General features: G+C 46.7%; 1 protein-coding gene across 4 annotated transcripts in view; it reads right to left on the bottom strand.

Moving 5' to 3' along the window:
- Window positions 1-20897, bottom strand: part of TPD52L2 (TPD52 like 2) — a 45397-nt gene that overhangs the window by 9539 nt on the left and 14961 nt on the right. For 3 of the 4 annotated variants that reach the window (XM_087720616.1, XM_087720615.1, XM_087720618.1), the window contains exons 4-5: window positions 14881-14940; window positions 6604-6705 (exon numbers count right to left, since the gene is read on the bottom strand). In XM_087720616.1, coding sequence (XP_087576742.1) covers window positions 6604-6705; window positions 14881-14940 — 162 coding nt within the window. The remainder of the gene's footprint in view (window positions 1-6603; window positions 6706-14880; window positions 14941-20897) is intronic. The other variant, XM_087720617.1, reaches the window with a different exon arrangement.

The raw sequence follows: 20897 nt of genomic DNA on the forward strand, positions 1-20897 counted from the left end.
TTCCGCTATGCATTTTCTATGGTGGGAAAACGGGAGCGGGGATTGTACCGAGTGAGATGAGATGTAGCCATAACAACATTCTTTCTAGAAAGCCAAGGTCATCCTTTGTCTCTGCACCTGACCGGAACTGGATGGGTGGAAGCTGCCAGCATGGCAGGCGATGATGGACTTGTGGGCGGGGCGGGGGGAGAGAGGGGCAAGATCTTGAACTATCAACTGGGTGGGGAAAACCGGGAAGCTTTCAGATTCGGGTTTTCCCAGATGTGCCAACATGGCTCTCTTCATAAATTGGAACTTTGAGCAATACTTTGCCTTGGACTCTGATTTAATTTTGGATGCTATTTGGAACCCTGACAATGTGCAGACTTCAGCCCCCAGCAGCCCCCAGCTGGCATGTTGCCTGGGGCATTCTGGACATTGAAGGCCACACGTGGCTAGCTGGGAAACGCTGGGGATTGAACTCGGCATTTCGTAAAGCTGCTAAGATTGAGAGGAAGAGAAAATGTTTCTTTTGATAAAATTGTGTGGTATTTTTGTTCTCCTAGTTTTAATTCTGATTGTTAATCATGACCGGGTAAGTATTATCAATCGGGAAGACTCAACATTGTGGGGTCCTTGATGCTCTCTGAGCTTGGTGGTTTTCTTGCAGACATTTTATTACCCAACTAGGAAACATTATCAGTGCTAGAAGGGAGTGGGGTTTGTGAAGAGGAGGAGGAGGAGGACTGTGGGGTCGTTGGTGCCGAGTTGGTGGGTTTTTAACAGACATTTCATGACCCAACGATGTAACATCATCAAACACTAGTAAGTGTGGGGGTTTGCTATTAGTTTTACACATCCTCTCCACCAACCAGATAAACAGGGATTGACCCCAGACAAACAATCAATCAGGGAACAATAACCTAATCAGCAAACACTAAGGAGAAAACCCCATCCCTACCAACAGTGCCATAAAAGAGAAGTGAACGGGGGAGGGGGGTGTTGGCAGGAAACAATTTGTTCCTTCGGTCGTTTCAAGAGTGGAAAGTTCTGTTTGTGCCAGTTCCACCACAAAACCGCGCTCGACTAAACCGCGCCCGACTAAACCGCGTCGCTGACGTCATCAACAGGGCGACAACAGCACGGAGACAGAAGCATGCTGTAAACCCTAAACCTAAACCCCCTAAACCTAATCCTAACCCTAACCCTTAACCTAACCCTAAACCTAACTCTAAACCTAACCCTTAACCTAACCCTAAACCTAACTCTAAACCTAACCCTTAACCTAACCCTAAACCTAACCCTTAACCTAACCCTAAACCTAACCCTTAACCTAACCCTAAACCTAAGCCTTAACCTAACCCTAAACCTAACCCTAACCCTTAACCTAACCCTAAACCTAACCCTAACCCTTAACCTAACCCTAACCCTTAATCTAACCCTACACCTAATCCTAACCCTTAACCTAACACTAACCCTTAACCTAACACTAAACCTAACCCTAACCCTTAGCCTAACTCTAACCCTAACCCTAACCCTAACCCTAACCCTTAACCTAACCCTAAAGCTAACCCTAAAGCTAACCCTAAACCTAACCCTTACCTTAAGTTGAATCGGCTTGCTTTCAAAGCGCTATTTAAAGCGCCCTTCTTTCTCCACGCTGGCTGTTGTCGCCCTGTTGATGACGTCACCGACGCGGTTTAATCGGGCGCGGCTTAGTCGAGCGCGGTTTTGACGGGTCACGGTTTGTGCCTATAAGAGACTCTGTGCAATGTTTTGCCTTGCCCTGCGTTTGGAAACTAGGCAGCTCGCCAAACGAGATAAGGTGCGTGTGGATAAACATTCCTCTGAAAGACTGTTTGCTAAAGCCTTGCGGACTGGGAATGAAAGGAATTCACAGTTGTGTAAATAAAAGAGGTTTTGTCCGGGCCAATCTTTTGCTTCTTGGTTTCAAAGGAAGCCTGGGTCAGAACAGGGAGGGAGGAAGGCGCCATATATCGACACACAAATTGTAGAAGACCACAAAATGGTATTTGCATTTGACACTTATGTGATCAGAGTCCATTCCATGCGCTTACCACCCAGATAATCCCAGCCAGATGGGGAGAGGAGAGTTCCTGAAAAACCAGGGTTTTGATGAGTGAAGCGTTCTTCTTCTTTGCTGGTTCACAATTTTGTCACAACAAAACACACAAGGCGGCTGCTCTATCCACTCGTTCATTTCATTTATCTAGTTACAGCCGATCATTATTGTTTTTTTTAGAAACCACTCAAAGTGGTGAACGGACACAATGCTCCTTCCTCCTTCCAAAGTCACCCAGCTGGCTTTTAGGCCTAAGGTGGGACTAGAACTCAGAGTCTCTTGGTGATTGGCCCAAAGTCACCCAGTCGGATTCAATGTTTAAGGTGGGACTAGAACTCAAGAGTCTCTTGGTGATTGGCCCAAAGTCACCCAGTCGGATTCAATGTCTAAGGTGGGACTAGAACTCAAGAGTCTCCTGATGATTGGCCCAAAGTCACCCAGTTGGATTCAATGCCTAAGGTGGGACTAGAACTCAAGAGTCTCCTGATGATTGGCCCAAAGTCACCCAGTCGGATTCAATGTCTAAGGTGGGACTAGAACTCAAGAGTCTCCTGGTGATTGGCCCAAAGTCACCCAGTCGGATTCAATGTCTAAGGTGGGACTAGAACTCAAGAGTCTCCTGATGATTGGCCCAAAGTCACCCAGTCCGATTCAATGCCTAAGGTGGGACTAGAACTCAGAGTCTCTTGGTGATTGGCCCAAAGTCACCCAGTCGGATTCAATGCCTAAGGTGGGACTAGAACTCATAGTCTCCTGGTGATTGGCCCAAAGTCACCCAGTCGGATTCAATGTTTAAGGTGGGACTAGAACTCAGAGTCTCTTGGTGATTGGCCCAAAGTCACCCAATCGGATTCAATGCCTAAGGTGGGACTAGAACTCAAGAGTCTCCTGGTGATTGGCCCAAAGTCACCCAGTCGGATTCAATGCCTAAGGTGGGACTAGAACTCAAGAGTCTCCTGATGATTGGCCCAAAGTCACCCAGTCGGATTCAATGTCTAAGGTGGGACTAGAACTCAAGAGTCTCCTGATGATTGGCCCAAAGTCACCCAGTCAGATTCAATGCCTAAGGTGGGACTAGAACTCAAGAGTCTCCTGATGATTGGCCCAAAGTCACCCAGTCGGATTCAATGTTTAAGGTGGGACTAGAACTCAAGAGTCTCCTGATGATTGGCCCAAAGTCACCCAGTCGGATTCAATGCCTAAGGTGGGACTAGAACTCAGAGTCTCCTGGTGATTGGCCCAAAGTCACCCAGTCGGATTCAATGTCTAAGGTGGGACTAGAACTCAAGAGTCTCCTGATGATTGGCCCAAAGTCACCCAGTCGGATTCAATGTCTAAGGTGGGACTAGAACTCAGAGTCTCTTGGTGATTGGCCCAAAGTCACCCAGTCGGATTCAATGTTTAAGGTGGGACTAGAACTCAAGAGTCTCTTGGTGATTGGCCCAAAGTCACCCAGTCCGATTCAATGCCTAAGGTGGGACTAGAACTCAGAGTCTCTTGGTGATTGGCCCAAAGTCACCCAGTCGGATTCAATGCCTAAGGTGGGACTAGAACTCAAGAGTCTCCTGATGATTGGCCCAAAGTCACCCAGTCGGATTCAATGTCTAAGGTGGGACTAGAACTCAAGAGTCTCCTGATGATTGGCCCAAAGTCACCCAGTCAGATTCAATGCCTAAGGTGGGACTAGAACTCAAGAGTCTCCTGATGATTGGCCCAAAGTCACCCAGTCGGATTCAATGTTTAAGGTGGGACTAGAACTCAAGAGTCTCCTGATGATTGGCCCAAAGTCACCCAGTTGGATTCAATGCCTAAGGTGGGACTAGAACTCAGAGTCTCCTGGTGATTGGCCCAAAGTCACCCAGTCGGATTCAATGTCTAAGGTGGGACTAGAACTCAAGAGTCTCCTGATGATTGGCCCAAAGTCACCCAGTCGGATTCAATGTCTAAGGTGGGACTAGAACTCAGAGTCTCTTGGTGATTGGCCCAAAGTCACCCAGTCGGATTCAATGTTTAAGGTGGGACTAGAACTCAAGAGTCTCTTGGTGATTGGCCCAAAGTCACCCAGTCGGATTCAATGTCTAAGGTGGGACTAGAACTCAAGAGTCTCCTGATGATTGGCCCAAAGTCACCCAGTTGGATTCAATGCCTAAGGTGGGACTAGAACTCAAGAGTCTCCTGATGATTGGCCCAAAGTCACCCAGTCGGATTCAATGTCTAAGGTGGGACTAGAACTCAAGAGTCTCCTGGTGATTGGCCCAAAGTCACCCAGTCGGATTCAATGTCTAAGGTGGGACTAGAACTCAAGAGTCTCCTGATGATTGGCCCAAAGTCACCCAGTCCGATTCAATGCCTAAGGTGGGACTAGAACTCAGAGTCTCTTGGTGATTGGCCCAAAGTCACCCAGTCGGATTCAATGCCTAAGGTGGGACTAGAACTCATAGTCTCCTGGTGATTGGCCCAAAGTCACCCAGTCGGATTCAATGTTTAAGGTGGGACTAGAACTCAGAGTCTCTTGGTGATTGGCCCAAAGTCACCCAATCGGATTCAATGCCTAAGGTGGGACTAGAACTCAAGAGTCTCCTGGTGATTGGCCCAAAGTCACCCAGTCGGATTCAATGCCTAAGGTGGGACTAGAACTCAAGAGTCTCCTGATGATTGGCCCAAAGTCACCCAGTCGGATTCAATGTCTAAGGTGGGACTAGAACTCAAGAGTCTCCTGATGATTGGCCCAAAGTCACCCAGTCAGATTCAATGCCTAAGGTGGGACTAGAACTCAAGAGTCTCCTGATGATTGGCCCAAAGTCACCCAGTCGGATTCAATGTTTAAGGTGGGACTAGAACTCAAGAGTCTCCTGATGATTGGCCCAAAGTCACCCAGTCGGATTCAATGCCTAAGGCGGGACTAGAACTCAGAGTCTCCTGGTGATTGGCCCAGTCACCCAGTCGGATTCAATGCCTAAGGCGAGACTAGAACTCAGAGTCTCCTGGTGATTGGCCCAAAGTCACCCAGTCGGATTCAATGCCTAAGGTGGGACTAGAACTCAAGAGTCTCCTGATGATTGGCCCAAAGTCACCCAGTCGGATTCAATGCCTAAGGTGGGACTAGAACTCAGAGTCTCCTGGTGATTGGCCCAAAGTCACCCAGTCGGATTCAATGCCTAAGGCGGGACTAGCATTCATCATCTTCCGGCTTCTCTCCCAGGGCCTTAACCACAAAATCAAACGGATTCTCATTAGTAAGAAAAACCCCAATGTGGAAAAGGTGTGTGTGTGGGGGGGGGGGGGGACTATTGAAATTTCATATATATGTGGGAAATCCCAATGCTAGAATTTGGCCACCTTCCTTCTCTCCACTTGGCTCAAAGGAATCCTCAACTCTGCAGCTTTTTAAGCCAAAAGTAATTTATGTAAATTGTATTTCTGCAGCCTAACTGTCCAGTATCTTTTAAGAAGTAATTTGCCCAGAACTTCTGGAGTGCCTTCAACATTTAAGAACAGCAGTTTCAGCGGGGAGGTGAAGCCTGCAGGTCCATCAAAGCATCGTTTTAATCTACGTCAGTGGTTCCCAAACTTGGCAACTTTAAGACTTGTGGACTTCAATTCCCAGAATTCTCCAGCCAGCTCTGCTGGCTGGAGAATTCTGGGAGTTGAAGTCCACCAGTCTTAAAGTTGCCAAGTTTAGGAACCACTGATCTACGTCATCAGAATTATGTTATATAAACCCCGAAATATGAAGTATTGCCAACGGGTACGGTGTAACGATATGACCAAGGGAAGTTCTGAACACATCAACAACGATAACATGTTAATTTATCCACAGCCCCTCAGTTAGAACATCAGACGGATTAAAAGGTGTTTTTAGAAAAAGGGAAATCAGGATGTTGATTAGATTAGGTAAGAATCAGGATTTTAGGCCCAAAATAGGATGCCACTGAGTTACTTTAACTGCTGTTCCAAGATCAATGCCAAGAACAACAGTGATTTTGCATTGGTCATGACGATGTTAAGCACAATTTCATTGTAAGCCTACCTAAAAGGTAAAGGTTCCCCTAGTTGTTCCTGACTCTAGGGGGCGGTGCTCATCTCCGTTTCAAAGCCAAAGAGCCAGCCCTGTCCGAAGACGTCTCCATGGTCATGTGGCCGGCAGGACTCAACGCTGAAGGCGCACGGAACGCTGTTCCCTTCCCACCAAAGGTGGCTCCTATTTTTCCTACCTCCATTTTTACGTGCTTTCGGACCGCTAGGTTGGCAGAAACTGGGACAAGGAACGGGAGTTCACTCTGTCGCGCGGCGCTAGGGGATTCGAACCGCTGAAGTGCCGACCTTTCTGATCGACAAGCTCAGCGTCTTCGCCACCGACCCACCGCATCCCATTGGCCCCTATTTAACTCCCGAGTAAGTGCTAGTCCGCCCATGGGCATTTGAGCAATAAATCCGTTTTAGCTGGACTTTCATGCCTGGACCGGATCTTTGGCACCTGTCAAAAATCCTTTGGAAGAATTAGATTATTTTAAAAAAGGAAAAATAACTCAACCCCTTACCTCATGTCTCCAAGCTTCCGGCTGATCGCAGAGCCCACGTTGGAAAGAGCAGCTGAGGTCTTCTGGCTGGCCTGATACAGCGTTTCCTGGGTCTTCTTATAGCTAGAGAAAAACAAGAACGGTGAAGGGAGGCCGTCATTAATTGAGAACGGTCTCCAAGGAGCAAAGGAAGACTCAGCTGGAGATTAAAACAACAGGAGTTAGGGAAAGGGAGAGGTTTGTATGCATTCAGTGTACATACACATTGGAGGCTTTGCAAAGCTTTGCAAAGCTTTGCAACTATCGCAAACAGGATTTAAGCAAGGATGTGTCCCTTCCGAAGACACGCTTCATTATGGCAGGACTTTGAGAGACGCTCAAGATACAGGCAGTCCTCACCTTACGACCAAGGGATCAGAATTTCCTGGGCTAAGCAGGGAGGCTGTTAAAATCGAGTCGTGCCCAATTTGGTGACTTTTTTTAAAAAAAAAAAACATGGCTGTTAAGCAAATCGCTGCAGTTGTTAAGTGAACTATGCGTCATTAAGCGGATCAGGCTTCCCTCCCCCTGACCTGTTAAAAGCCAGCTGAGGAGGTCGCAAACAATGTTCGTGCAACCCGGGAAGGCTGCAGCCGTTGAAAATGTTACCGCCTGAATTTTGAACACATGACAGTGGGGAGAATGCCGTGAGGGTCGTAAGTACGAGGAACGGTTGCAAGTCACTTTTTCCAGCGGCGTTAACGTCAATTGAATGGTCGTAAGTTAAGGATTACCTGTACTTCAGCGAGGGTACGAAGCCTCTCTGCCTGCTTCCCGATAATGGGTGAAATTAACACTCTTTATTCTGCTGTTATTGTCAAATTGTTCCTTGTTTTTTGGCTTTGTTTAAGGAGATCAAAAAGGAGGAAAGCACATATTAACATTATTGGTATCTGCCTATCATCAGCTCAGCTTATCATCCATGCACTTTTCAAATTACCGTATTTTTCGGAGTATAAGACGCACCGGAGTATAAGACGAACCAAGATTTTGAAGAGGCAAATTTTTTAAAAAAGGTTTTGCACTCTGCAGACCTCCCAAAAACGGCCCTTTTTCATGAAAACAGGCTGTTTTTTGTCCAAAAAAAGGGCATAGCCTTTAGGAGGCTTATAGACTGCTCCTGGGGGTTGGGGGGCAAAAAAATGCCCTGTTTTTCACTCGTTTTTGCCCTCCCCAGACCCCAGGACCACTCTGGAAACCTCCTAAAGGCTATTTTTTTGAAAAGGGGTGGGTTTTTTTGCAAAGGGGCAGGGTTTCAGGAGGCCAAAAATGCTGTATTCAGTGTATAAGACGCACCCAGATTTTCAGCCTCTTTTTTGAGGGAAAAGGGTGCGTCTTATACTCTGAAAAATACGGTAACTACCATATCTGAGTTGCAAAAATGGAATGGTGTGGTGGCCTAGAAGTGGAGCTTTTGCCTCACAATGAAGATGCTGTAAGTTCGATCCTAGGTAGAGGCAGATATCTCTCTCTCTCTGGGCACAATGAGAATGTTTCTGCTGAACAAAACTCTGCACTGGCAACAGGAGGGGCATCCGGCCAGAAAACACTCTACTAGCTCCAGTTGCCCAGACCCACTCCCTGCAAGGGATTTATGGGGTCATTAAAAAATGATGATGATTCGAGTTGCAAAAATCCAAACCACTTTAAGGATATCTTGGTCTTTTGCACTTTTATCACTAACAATAAGAGAATAACAGAGTTGGAAGGGACCCTACAGGTTTTCTAGCCCAACCCCCTGCTCAAGCAGGAGACCCTAATACAATTTCAGTCAAATGGTTGTCCAGTCTCTTCTTAACAACTTCCAGTGTTGGAGCATTTACGACTTCTGGAGGCAAGTTCTTCCACTGGTTAATTGTCCTCACTGTCAGGAAGTTTCTCCTCAGTTCTAAGTTGCTTCTCTCCTTGATTAGTTTCCACCCATTGCTTCTTGTTCTACCCTCAGGTGCCTTGGAGAATAGCTTGACTCCCTCTTCTTTGTAGCAACCCGAGATATTGGAAGACTGCTATCATGTCTCCCCTGGTCCTTCTTTTCATTAAACTAGACATACCCAGTTCCTGCAACCGTTCTTCCTATGTTTTAGCCTCCAGTCCCTTAATCCTCTTTGTGGCTCTTCTCTGCACTCTTTCCAGAGTCTCCACATCTTTTCTATATCGTGGTGACCAAAACTGAATGCAAATATTCCAAGTGTGGCCTTCCCAAGGCCTTATAAAGTGGTATTAACACTTCACATGATCTTGATTCTCTCCCTCTGTTTATGTAGCCTAGAACTGTGTTGGCTTTTTTGGCAGCTACTGCACACGGCTGGGTCCTTTTTAAATGGTCGTCCACTAGGACTCCAAGATCCCTCTCACAGTTACTACTGTTGAGCAAGGATTTACATACTCAGGAAGGGAAAGGCTTCCTGTCAAGACACCATCAAAAATTGCAATTTTCAACAGCGGAAGCAGCCTCTTCTTCTTCTCAAGGCCTCAAACTGCCCATTCTGAGATTTCTCCAACAGCTGGAAGCTACCGAGACTGTAATCTTGGCCTGAGTCTTTTTCCCCTCTGATCACAAGATTCGCAAACAAATGGAAGGAAGTCGCTCACATCCGCAATCCTTGTCAGCACAAAGCTTAGCTGCACCGAAAGCCGGATGCTGTGGAATCTCCATAGCCTGGCTCGGTATTTTGTGGAGAAAGACAGAAATTGCAACATGGGGGTTCTCCCAAATAACCAAGAATTCAGGAGTGGGCTTCAAAAATTTTAGCAAAGGGTTTGGTGGCTGGGTGGGCGCGGCGATGGTGGGCATGGCCTACTCGGCCTCCTGCAGCATGGCGGGGGCGGGGCATGTTCACCCTCCCCCCCAGGCTCTGGAGGCTTTTCTTGAGCCTCCAGAAGGGCGAAAACGGGAAGCTCCGTTCCAGGCTTCCGAACTTCCATGAGATCTAGTTTCCTCCCCCTTCCGGAGCCTCCGCGCAGGCCCTGCACTTACCTGGCATCCAAAACGGGCCGCGGGGAGGCTCCTGGAAGGGGAGAGGGGTGGGCGGGGCCAGCCATTCCTTGAAAGTACCGGTTCAGCGAACCAGATGTAAAGTTAGCACCCAGTTCCTCCCGAACTGCCTGAACTGCCCCACCCCTGCACGAATTGCAATTGCAGTGCAATTGGCCAATCTGGAAATGCCCCTATAGGTCAGTGTTTTTCAACCACTGTGCCGTGGCACACTAGTGTGCCGTGACATAGTGTAAGATGTGCCGTGGGAAAAACACCCGCCGGGTGTTTTTGCCTCGGGACATCTGTGTCCCGAAAGTTGCTTTCGGGACACAGGGATGCCTCTATTAAGTCCCTGCGGCCCCGCATTTACTTTAAAAACGCGGGGACTGCCGGGAGGTAGCGCACGCAGGGACGTCACTGACGTCCCATGCGTGCGCCCATAGCAACAATCGCGGAGGACCGGAGCAGCGAGGAGTACGCGCGCTGTCAACTTGGTAAGTGTTACCAGCGGCGCGTCTCCTTCGGTGTTCCAAGCACCGAAGTGGGGCAGTACACAGGCATACAGCCTTCAGTAATACACTGTATGGCTGAAGGCTGTATGTCTGTGGGGGAACTATACTGCACCTAATGTGGGGGAATTACAACCTAATGTTGGGGAACTACAACCTAATGTGGGGGTAACTATACTGCCAACCTAATGTGGGGGAAAATAAGATATATGCAAGATAAGATACACGCAGTGTGCATAGGAATTTGTTCATAGTTTTTTTTTTCTAATGGTGGTGTGCCTCGTGATTTTTTTCATGAAAAAAGTGTGCCTTTGCACAAAAAAGGTTGAAAAACACTGCTATAGGTAGTCCTCAACTTACGACCATAATAGAGCCCATAATTATGACTGAGGCAGGACATCCAGCCGAGGAAGCAAAAATTAAAGTGCCTGAATTGAAGGAATGGGGGGTGGTAGAACCTGGGTTCCAATCTCAATCAATACCTAATGGAGCTGGAAGGGACTTGGGAGGTCTTCTAGTCCAACCCCCCCCCCCCCCCCCGCTCAAGCAGCAGGCCTATACCATTTCATACAAGTGGGTATCCAGTCTATTTTTAAAAGCCTCCAGTGACGGAGCACCCACGACGTCTGGAGGCAAGCTGTTCCACTGGTTAATTAACCTCACTGTTAGGAAGTTTCTCCTTAATTCCAGGTTGCGTCTCTCCTTGGTTGGTTTCCATCCATTGTTTCTCATCTTGCCTTCTGGTGCTTTGGAAAATAGCCTGACCCCCTCTTCTCTGTGGCAGCCCCTCAAATACTGGAATCCTGCTATCTTGTCACCCCCTAGTCTCTATCTGTCTGTCTGTCTGTCTGTCTGTCTGTCTGTCTGTCTATCTATCTATCTATCTATCTATCATCTATTATCTATCTATCATCTATTATCTATCTATCATCTATTTATATCTATCTATCATCTATCCATCCATCCATCCATCTCTATATCTATCTATTATCTATCATCTATCTATCTATGTATCTATCATCTATTATCTATCTATCATCTATTTATATCTATCATCTATCCATCCATCCATCCATCTCTATATCTATCTATTATCTATCTATCATCTATCTATCATCTATCTATCATCTATCTATCATCTATCTATTATCTATCATCCATCATCTATTTCAGTGTTTCTCAACCTTGTCAACTTGAAGATGTCTGGACTTCAACTCCCAGAATTCCCCAGCCAGCGAATGCTGGCTGGGGAATTCTGGGAGTTGAAGTCCAGACATCTTCAAGTTGACAAGGTTGAGAAACAATGATCTATTTATATCAATTTATTATCTCTCTATATCTCTCTCTCTACCTACCTACCTACCTACCTATCATCTATCTACCTATCTACCTATCATTTATCTTTCTTTCTTTCTTTATCCTAATCTAGCCATCTCTCTATCTTTCCTTCTATCTCTCTCTTTATCTCTATCTCTCTATCTAAACACAAACACAACACACTTGGAAGCATCTGGAAAAAAGGCAAACTGTAATTCTGGCAATTAAATGATTATAAATAAATCACCAAGGGACACTTGGAAAAGCAGTCTGCAAATAGAAATGACAAGCCGTCCTTTTCCTGAGGGGGCATCACAAGAAGCTGTTATTGTATTAATTCTTTTCTCCGACTTGAAAGCACGAAACCAACTCTGGTGCACCATTCATTTATAGCAGGGTTTCTCCACTTTGCCCGCTTGAGGATGGGTGGGCTCCAACTCCCAGAATTTCCCTGCCAGCTGGCGGGTGACTTCAAGGTGTTGAGGTCCATCCAGCTTCAAGAGGCAAAGGTTGAGGAACACTGATTTGCAGAAATGACCTCGGAGACAAAATGCAATTCCGATTCACAGAATACAAGGTAGTCCTCGACCTACGACCAGAATTGAGCCCAAAATTTTTGTTGCTAAGTGAAATACTTTGCCCCATTTTATGACCTTTTGTGCCAGAGTTGCTAAGTGAATTACCGCAGTTGTTAAGTTACTAACACAATTGTTAAGTGAATCTGGCTTCCCCATTGACAATCAAAGTCATCTAGAATCTATTGTTCTACTCGGCACCCACTGGCTTCCCCAGTGACTTTGTCACTGGGGAAGCCAGTGGGTGCCGAGTAGAACAATGGATTCTTCAAATTATACCTAAAACAATTCCATTTCTTCCGAATCACAACTGGAGCATCTCCTTTGGAGCAAAGCCCTCCAGCTTAAATACAGGTAGTCCTGACCACAACTGGGACCAGAATTTCTGCTGTTAAGCAAGACAGTTGCAAACTGAGTCATGTTCAATCTCATGAGCTTTTTGGCCACAGCTGTTAAGTGAACCATGTGGTCATTAAATGAATCTGGCTTATCCTATTGACTTTGCTGGTCAGAGGCTGGCTAAGGAGGTTGTGATCCTGGCATGTTGCAGTGGACACGGATACATGCCAGTTGCCAAGCGCCCAAATTTTGATTACCTAAGCATGAGGATGTTGCAATGGCCGTAAGGATGAAGCAAGGGTGACAAGTCGCTTTGTGATTCCCTTTTGCGACCTTCTGACCAGCAAAATCAACGGGGAAGCCAGATTCACTGAACGACCCATTAGTCAATGAACACGTGCAGTGATTCGCTTAACAAATGGGGCAAGAAAAGTCATAAATTGGGGCTAAAACTCGCTGAACAAATGTTTCACTTAGCAGCAAGAAATTTTGGGCACAATTGTGGTCGGAACTCAAGGTCTACCTGTACTCAGACCAGAACTGAAGGGAGAGGACATATTCAAGCTGATTGGGCAGGCTGATGAGGGTAGTGGGGGCAGAGGGAATCTTACCTTGATGAATTAATGTGTGAGAAACCAAATTATTCATCTGGAGTTATCTGGGAAAGGGGTCTCCAACCTGGGCAACTTTAAACCAGCTCTTCTCTGCACTCTTTCCAGAGTCTCCACATCTTTTCTACATCGTGGCGACCAAAACTGGATGCGGATTCCAAGTGTGGCCTTACCGAGGCCTTATAAAGTGGTATTAACCCTTCACGTGATCTTGATTCTCTCCCTCTGTTGATGCAGCCTAGAACTGTGTTGGCTTTTTTGCCAGCTGCTGCAAACTCCTTAACAAGTTTCTACCCATTGCTTCTTGTCCTGCCCTCAGGTGCTTTGGAGAATAGCTTGACTCCCTCTTCTTCGTGGCAGCTCCTTAAATATTGGATCAAGTCACCCCTAGTCCTTCTTTTCATTAAACTAGACCTACCCAGTTCCTGCAACTGTTCTTTATATGTTTTAGCCTCCAGTCCCCTAATCCTCTTTGTTGCTCTTCTCTGCACTCTTTCTAGAGTCTCAACATCTTTTCTACATCGTGGCGACCAAAACTTAATGCCGTATTCCAAGTGTGGCCTTACCAAGGCCTTATAAAATGGTATTAACACTTGACGCGATCTTGATTATATCCCTAGAACTGTGTTGGCTTTTTTGGCAGCTGCTGCACACGGCTGGCTCCTATTTCAATGGTTGTCCACTAGGACTCCAAGATCCCTCTCACAGTTACTGCTATTGAGCAAGATACCACCTATTCTACACCTGTACATTTAGTTTTTCTTATGTAGAACCTCACTCTTTTCACCATTGATTTTCATTTTATTAGCTAGTGCCCAATTACAGGTAGCGGAGGAAGAGGAAGATTGTGGGGTCCTTGGTGCTCTCTGAGCTTGGTTTTCTTGCAAACCTTTCATGACCCAATTAGGGAACATCATCAGTGCTAGAAGAGAGTGGGGTTTACAGGGAGGAGGAGGAGGAGGAGGAGGAGGAGGAGGAGGAGGAGGAGGAGGAGGAGGAGGAGGAAGAAGAAGATTGTGGGGTCCTTGGTGCTCTCTGAGCTTGGTTTTCTTGCAAACCTTTCATGACCCAACTAGGGAACATCATCAGTGCTAGAAGAGAGTGGGGCTTACAGGGAGGAGGAGGAGGAGGAGGAGGAGGAGGAGGAGGAGGAGGGGGGGGGGAGGAGGAGGAGGAGGAGGACTGTGGGGTCCTTGGTGCTCTCTGAGCTTGGTTTTCTTGCAAACCTTTCATGACCCAATTAGGGAACATCATCAGTGCTAGAAGAGAGTGGGGTTTACAGGGAGGAGGAGGAGGAGGAGGAGGAGGAGGTGGAGGAGGAGGAGGAGGAGGAGGAGGAGGAGGTGGAGGAGGAGGAGGAGGAGGAGGTGGAGGAGGAGGAGGAGGAGGTGGAGGAGGAGGAGGAGGAGGAGGAGGAGGAGGAGGAGGAGGAGGTGGAGGAGGAGGAGGAGGAGGAGGAGGAGGAGGAGGAGGAGGAGGAGGAGGAAGATTGTGGGGTCCTTGGTGCTCTCTGAGCTTGGTTTTCTTGCAAACCTTTCATGACCCAACTAGGGAACATCATCAGTGCTAGAAGAGAGTGGGAGAGGAGGAGGAAGAGGATGACTGTGGGGTTCTTGCAATCTCTGAGCTTGGTTGTTTCCTTGCAGACATTTCATGACCCAGCTAGGTAACACCCTCAGTGCTAGTAGTCAATGCTAGTAGGATAAAAGAACCGTCTTTACTATCAATCTCCCCAGGAAAAGCATCAGCCAAACAGCCCGAAACTCCAAGAATTTCTTCACCCTTTTGCCTTATATTTACGCAGCCCCCGGGAAGCATTTCCAGCAAAGGGACCAAGCAGAAAAGTAATTAGTGCAAGGAAGGAAAAGTTAAAGGTGGTTCTTGCACAGAAGGCGTGCGTGCGTTTTTATGCAGAAGGTTAAGAGACTCACGCTTCTGATTGGGTTAATTTGTCATTCCAGTCCTCCAGAGTATTGCTGGCCGAAACATATCTATAAATACAACAGATTAGAGAACACCTCTTTCATTTGTTCATACAGTTTTACTCATCGGTTAGGAGGGAATAGGCCTTTTTCCCCCCGCCCTTCACATCTGGAACAGAGCTCTGGAGACTGGGCCACTTTTAAGAGTGGTGGACTTCAACTCCCAGAATTCCTCAGCCAGCCTAGTTAGGCTGGCTGAGGAATTCTGGGAGTTGAAGTCCACCACTCTTAAAAGTTGGTGTTAGGCCGGCAGCCTAACTTTCTTTCGGATGCTATTTGGAACCCTGGCAGTTGGCAGCTTTCAAGACCTCGTCGTGATTCCATAGAATCATAGAGCTAGAAGGGACCTCAGAGGTCTTCTAGTCTAGCCCAACCTTATATCATCCCGGACAAACGGTTGTCCAATCTTTTCTTGAAAACCTCCAGCAACGGGAGCACCCACAAGCTGTTTTCGATCATCTGGTTGTTGATTCTTACCTGCTGGGCCAACACCACTCAGTTCCCCCCCCCCAATTTCTAAGTCAAAGGACATATCTTCCTGCAACCAGTTGGTCTCCTTTCCCCTTGTTGTGGCCCGCCAGCGGCTAGTAAAGCTGGCAGCAGATTCGGACAGTGAGGAGGTTGGGGAGGAAGATGGGCCAGTCCTGGAGTCTGGGGAAGGCTCTGTGTTGGAGGCAGAGAGGGGGCCAAGGCCATCCGACAGTTATCAGCTGCCTTCAGAGTCAGACATCAGTGAGGCAGAAGAACAGCTGGAGCCTGTTCCCAGTGTGCACATGCGCAGAGTTGCCAGACGAAGGGAACAGCTAAAGAACAAGGGTCAATTTGGGAGTAAAGCCGCAGGTAGACGGTGAATGGCCCCTCCCAGAGGGAATAAGAGAGGAGCGAAAGGGGAGTGGAGTTTGCAGGAAACAATTAGTTCATTCCTGCATTCTTGCCAAGTATTGCGGCATCTGAAAGATATCAGCCTGGCCACTCTCCAAGCCTGATAAAGTTTGGTAATTGTGAACTATCTTGAAAGACTGTGGGAGAGTGAAGACTTTGCTGGAGAGAAATTCTGTGTAAATGTTTTATTTCCATTTCATTTCGTACAGTCACATATATACTGTGCATAACCGGGACATATAACATTGAACAATAAACACAGCCCTCCCTCTTGTCAACAATACCCCCCAAAATACAAACCCAATATACCACTTCGACCCACCATACACCATTTCTTTCGCCCCCCTCCAACTTTCGTTCTTCCTTCCAACATTCCCCTCTACCCTACTTCCCCTCCCCCTCTATCACTCCTCTCCCCCAATACACTCCCTCCCTTCCTTCTCCTCCTCCCTCCAATCCTCTCTCCTTCCCTCTCTACCCCTCTATCTTCTTTCCCTCTACTCCTCCCTTCGGTGTATTTCTACTATCTATCAATATATTCAGCTTGTCCTATTTTTACACTAAAATTAAAGAGCAACAGTATACAAGTGCAATCATGTTACTTGCTGGAGAGAAATTCACTGTTAATTAAGTAAAAGGGGTTTATCAGGACGAGGACAAGGATTCGTGCTCCTGGGGAAGCCTCGGTCAGAACACCTCTGGCGTATTTCCCAGCATTCATTACCCTGCGGCTAGAGAAACTCAAACTGGAGGTGTGCATTGATGGCTTGTCCGATAGATGGCGTTATCACCAGAATAACCCAATAACAGAATGACAGGGTTGGAAGGGACCTTGGAGGTCTTCTAGTCCAACCCCCAGCTCAAGCAGCAATCCCTTACAGAATTACAGAATAATAGAGTTGAAAGGGACCTTGAAGGTCTTCTAATCCAGCCCCCTGCTCAAGCAGGAGACCCTATACAGAATTACAGAGTTGGAAGGGACCTTGGATGTCTTCTAGTCCAACCCCCTGCTCAAGCGGGAGACCCTATACAGAATTACAGAATAACAGAGCTGGAAGGGACCTTGGAGGTCTTCTAGTCCAGCCCCCTTCTCAAGCAGGAGACCCTATACAGAATTAGAGTTGGAAGGGACCTTGGAGGTCTTCTAGTCCAGCCCCCTGCTCAAGCAGGAGACCCTATACAGAATTAGAGTTGGAAGGGACCTTGGAGGTCTTCTAGTCCAGCCCCCTGCTCAAGCAGGAGACCCTATACAGAATTAGAGTTGGAAGGGACCTTGGAGGTCTCCTAGTCCAACCCCCTGCTCAAGCAGGAGACCCTTACGGAATTACAGAAGCTGCTGAAGTTGGGACAGGAAGAAAGCAGAAAGAGAAAGTACGTCGAATTGGTGAGGAAATTTTATTATTAGAGGAAGAGAATACCCAAGAAAAAAAATTAAGTTAAGATTGAAGAAAGAAGACTGTAGGCGGCGAGACTGATCTGCATTGAACTTTGTGTGTTATCCAGTTTCTAATTCCACGGATGGAACTTTGGCTGGGGCTCCCTATTTTTTAAACTGAATGGATTAATTCTTTCTTCTTTTTTCACTTTTGCTTATACCTATCGATTAAAATTCTCCTTTTTTATAATGCTTGATTTGATTGATTGGATTGTTTTTGATCTCCACTTAAGGGTGTTTTTTTTTAAATTTCTTAAGCTTGGAATATAAAGAAGAAAATAAGAAGGATTATAAAGAGGGTTGTAACAACAGGAGGAACAGCAGTTACACTGCCACTTAGAGGCTGGAGGCTGAATAAATTGTTTTTTCTTCTTTCTCTTTGATCACTTGAGATTCAAGGTTCTTTCAGTTTGTTTACTGATAGTGATAGCAGGAAGAGCACAGATTGTTTATACAGGTGCCTTTTGGGAGTTCTATCACTAGCTATTGGAGGGAAGACAACATTTTGACTTGAAAGATAATAAATGAATCTGTTTGAAGTTTATTAAAATAGCCTTCAACCCTATAGTGGCAGTGTCGGCAAAATTGAAAGAATGGCTCAGCAGGAAAAAGAAACTGTTAACATTGCAAATGATTATGTTTGAAATTCAAAATCTATTAGTTGTGACAGAGAGAATTGAAAAGAGATTGGAGAATATGGAATACAAAACAGAAAAATCCGATGGAGAAACTGAGGATGTTTACCAAATGAAGAAAGTGGAGGACAGTGTTCAAAAGAAGGAAGAAAAAAATGAGCAAAGAGATAAGAAAAATGTGGATACTGACAGGTTGGTATTGGCAAGAGCAGAATATGGAAAGGGGAGATGGATGGATTGGAACTCTACCCCAGACCTCAAAGCATAGAAGAAGAAAAGAGAGAAAAATTGACGGAGATAAGGAGAGAAATCTTGATAGAAGCACTAGTGATAACCAAAGATAAGCTGATGGAAAGAGCAGATGTTGGGTTTCCAGCTTTTATGAGATATGAAAGGAACAGCATGCTGCCAAGGGAGGTTTATACAAGATTTATTAAGATTTATTGCACCCAAGATTTATTGCACCCTAACCACTGCGCCACCTCAGCTCTTCAAGTGTCTCTTCAAGTGTCTATGGGGAAGTGTTCAAGTGTCTATGGGGATTCTCCACCCTCCAGGTCATGGTTGTCCCAAAGATGCTTTTTCCAGGAGGCAACTGGAATTTCTGGTTATTGTTTGAAGATGTTTCCCTTCTCATCCTAGAAGCTTCTTCAGCTTTGACTGGAGGGTGGGGAATGGAAGGATCTATATTCCTTGCAGAGATCCAGGTGGCCTCAACGACTCTCTAAGAGGATGCAAATGACCAGCTGTCTGCAAGGAGTATAAAATCCTTCCCCACCATCCAGTCAGAGCTGAAGAAGCTTCTTGGATGAGAAGGGAAACGTCTTTAAACAAAAACCAGAAAGTCCAGTTGCCTCTTGGGGGGAAAAAAAACCCCACCTTTGGGACGACGGGTCCAAAGTTTGATCACCTGACCTCAGGGGACATGGGGATAACCATCGAAATTTCAAACCTGGGTCACCAGTTATCTCCAATGTTAGTCTGCTGTACCTTTGGATGGTTGCTAAGCCACCAGTCGTAAGTCGAGGATTACTGTCCATCCAGACCTAGCTGTTTGCAGCTCAGATGCTCCGGCCAAGCCGTCACAAACATGGCTATGTCATTGGTTGGAAATTATAATAGAGCAGGGGGTGTCAAACTGGCAGGCTGCGGGCTGGGGGCGTCATGCACAGGCCACGCCCACCCCAGCGGGAAAAAACGTCATGAAACGTCACATGATGGATGTAAAACAGCCACGAGTTTGACACCTGTGTAATAAGACACATTCAAGCATAGACACTTCTGTGCAAACCAGCAATTCACCAACAGAAACACGGGTGTTCCCCATAGTTACACATCCCTTTGTCCTCTGCAGATTAAAATTCCCACTTTTTTTCCCCTCCCCCTGAAAATTCCCTTCAACTGCCTGAATTTAATCTCTATTTTGCTCTCTTCATCTGGGGTTACTATATGGATGGTGCTAAGGTCAAGGGAAAGGTTCCCCTCGCACAGATGTACTAGTCGTTCCCGACTCTAGGGGGCAGTACTCATCTTCCTTTCAAAGCCAAAGAGCCAGCGCTGTCCGAAGACGTCTCCGTGGTCATGTGGCCGGCATGACTCAATGCCAAAGGCACACGGAACGCTGTTCCCTTCCCACCAAAGGGGGTTCCTATTTTTCTACTTGCATTTTTTACCTGCTTTCGAACTGCTAGGTTGGCAGAAGCTGGGACAAGTCACAGGAACTCACTCCGTTATGCAGTGCTAGGGATTCGAACCATCAACCTGCTGACCTTTCTGATTGACAAGCTCAGCATCTTAGCCACTGGGCCACCGCGTTGCTTATACATTTACATATACATATCTGTAAAGGTCAAGGTTCCCCTTGCACATATATACTAGTCTAGGGGGCGGTGCTCATCTCCGTTTCAAAGCCGAAGAGCCAGCGCTGTCCGAAGACGCCTCCGTGGTCATGTGGCTGGCAGGACTCAATGCCAAAGGCTCACAGAACCAAAAGTGGTTCCTATTTTTCTACTTGCATTTTTTACGTGTTTTCGAACTGCTAGGTTGGCAGAAGCTGGGACAAGTAATGGGAGCTCACTCTGTTACGTGGCGCTAGGCATTCGAACCGCCGAACTGCCAACCTTTCTGATCGACAAGCTCAGCATCTTAGCCACTGAGTATTGAAATCTACCTTCAACTGCCTGAATTTAATCTGTATTTTGCTCTTTTCGTCTATATATAGATGGTGCTAAGGTACCAAGTATTAAAATTATTATTTAAAAACGAAGAAATAAAGGGAGTCCTCCACTTACAATCATTCACTGAGCGGCTGTTTGAAATTACAACGGTACAGGTACTCCTGGACTTACAACAGCTTCATTTAGTGACTGTTCCAAGTTACAACAGCACCAGAAAAAAAAGTGACCGATGAACGTTTTTCACGCTTAATGGCCGTTGAGTCGTGTAATCAAAATTCAGACACCTGGCCACGGGCTCGTATTTATGACGGCCGCTGTGTCCCGGAGTCACGTGACTCCCTTTTGCGACCTTCCGCGGAGCAAAGCCAATGGGGAAGTCAGGTTCCCTTAACGACCGTGTTGCCAACTTCCACCATGGCAGCGATTCAATTAACAACTCTGCAAGGAAGATCGTAACGCAAAGCGGCCAAACTCGTTTCACGACCGGTCTCGCTCAGCAAACGGAAACGTCGGGTTCCGTCGTGGTTGTAAGTTGAGGACTATCTTTGCCCTGGAGCAAAACAGGACAGGGGAAATCTCACTGGGATGAAACAATGGCTGTGACATCCGCTGCATGGAATTTCCCGCTCTTCGGCCTCAGGAAACACCTCGCAAGATATTTAGCGGAAAATGCATTTCCCAGCAAAGAATAAGCCGGAAAGTTAAGAAGCCAAAGGCCCCGACGGGAATCTGCCGTATTCCAAGCATACAAGCAGCCTCTGCCCCCCCCAAATAAGGGGGCGCAGGGCCCAGAAGGCAACAGAGACAGGAAGAAGGAGGCAGCGTGTATAAGGTGGA

Source organism: Thamnophis sirtalis, unplaced genomic scaffold (genome assembly GCF_051295495.1).
Source record: "Thamnophis sirtalis isolate CommonGarterSnake01/CBP01778 unplaced genomic scaffold, rThaSir2_p1.2 scaffold_7, whole genome shotgun sequence".
Taxonomy (NCBI): domain Eukaryota; kingdom Metazoa; phylum Chordata; class Lepidosauria; order Squamata; family Natricidae; genus Thamnophis; species Thamnophis sirtalis.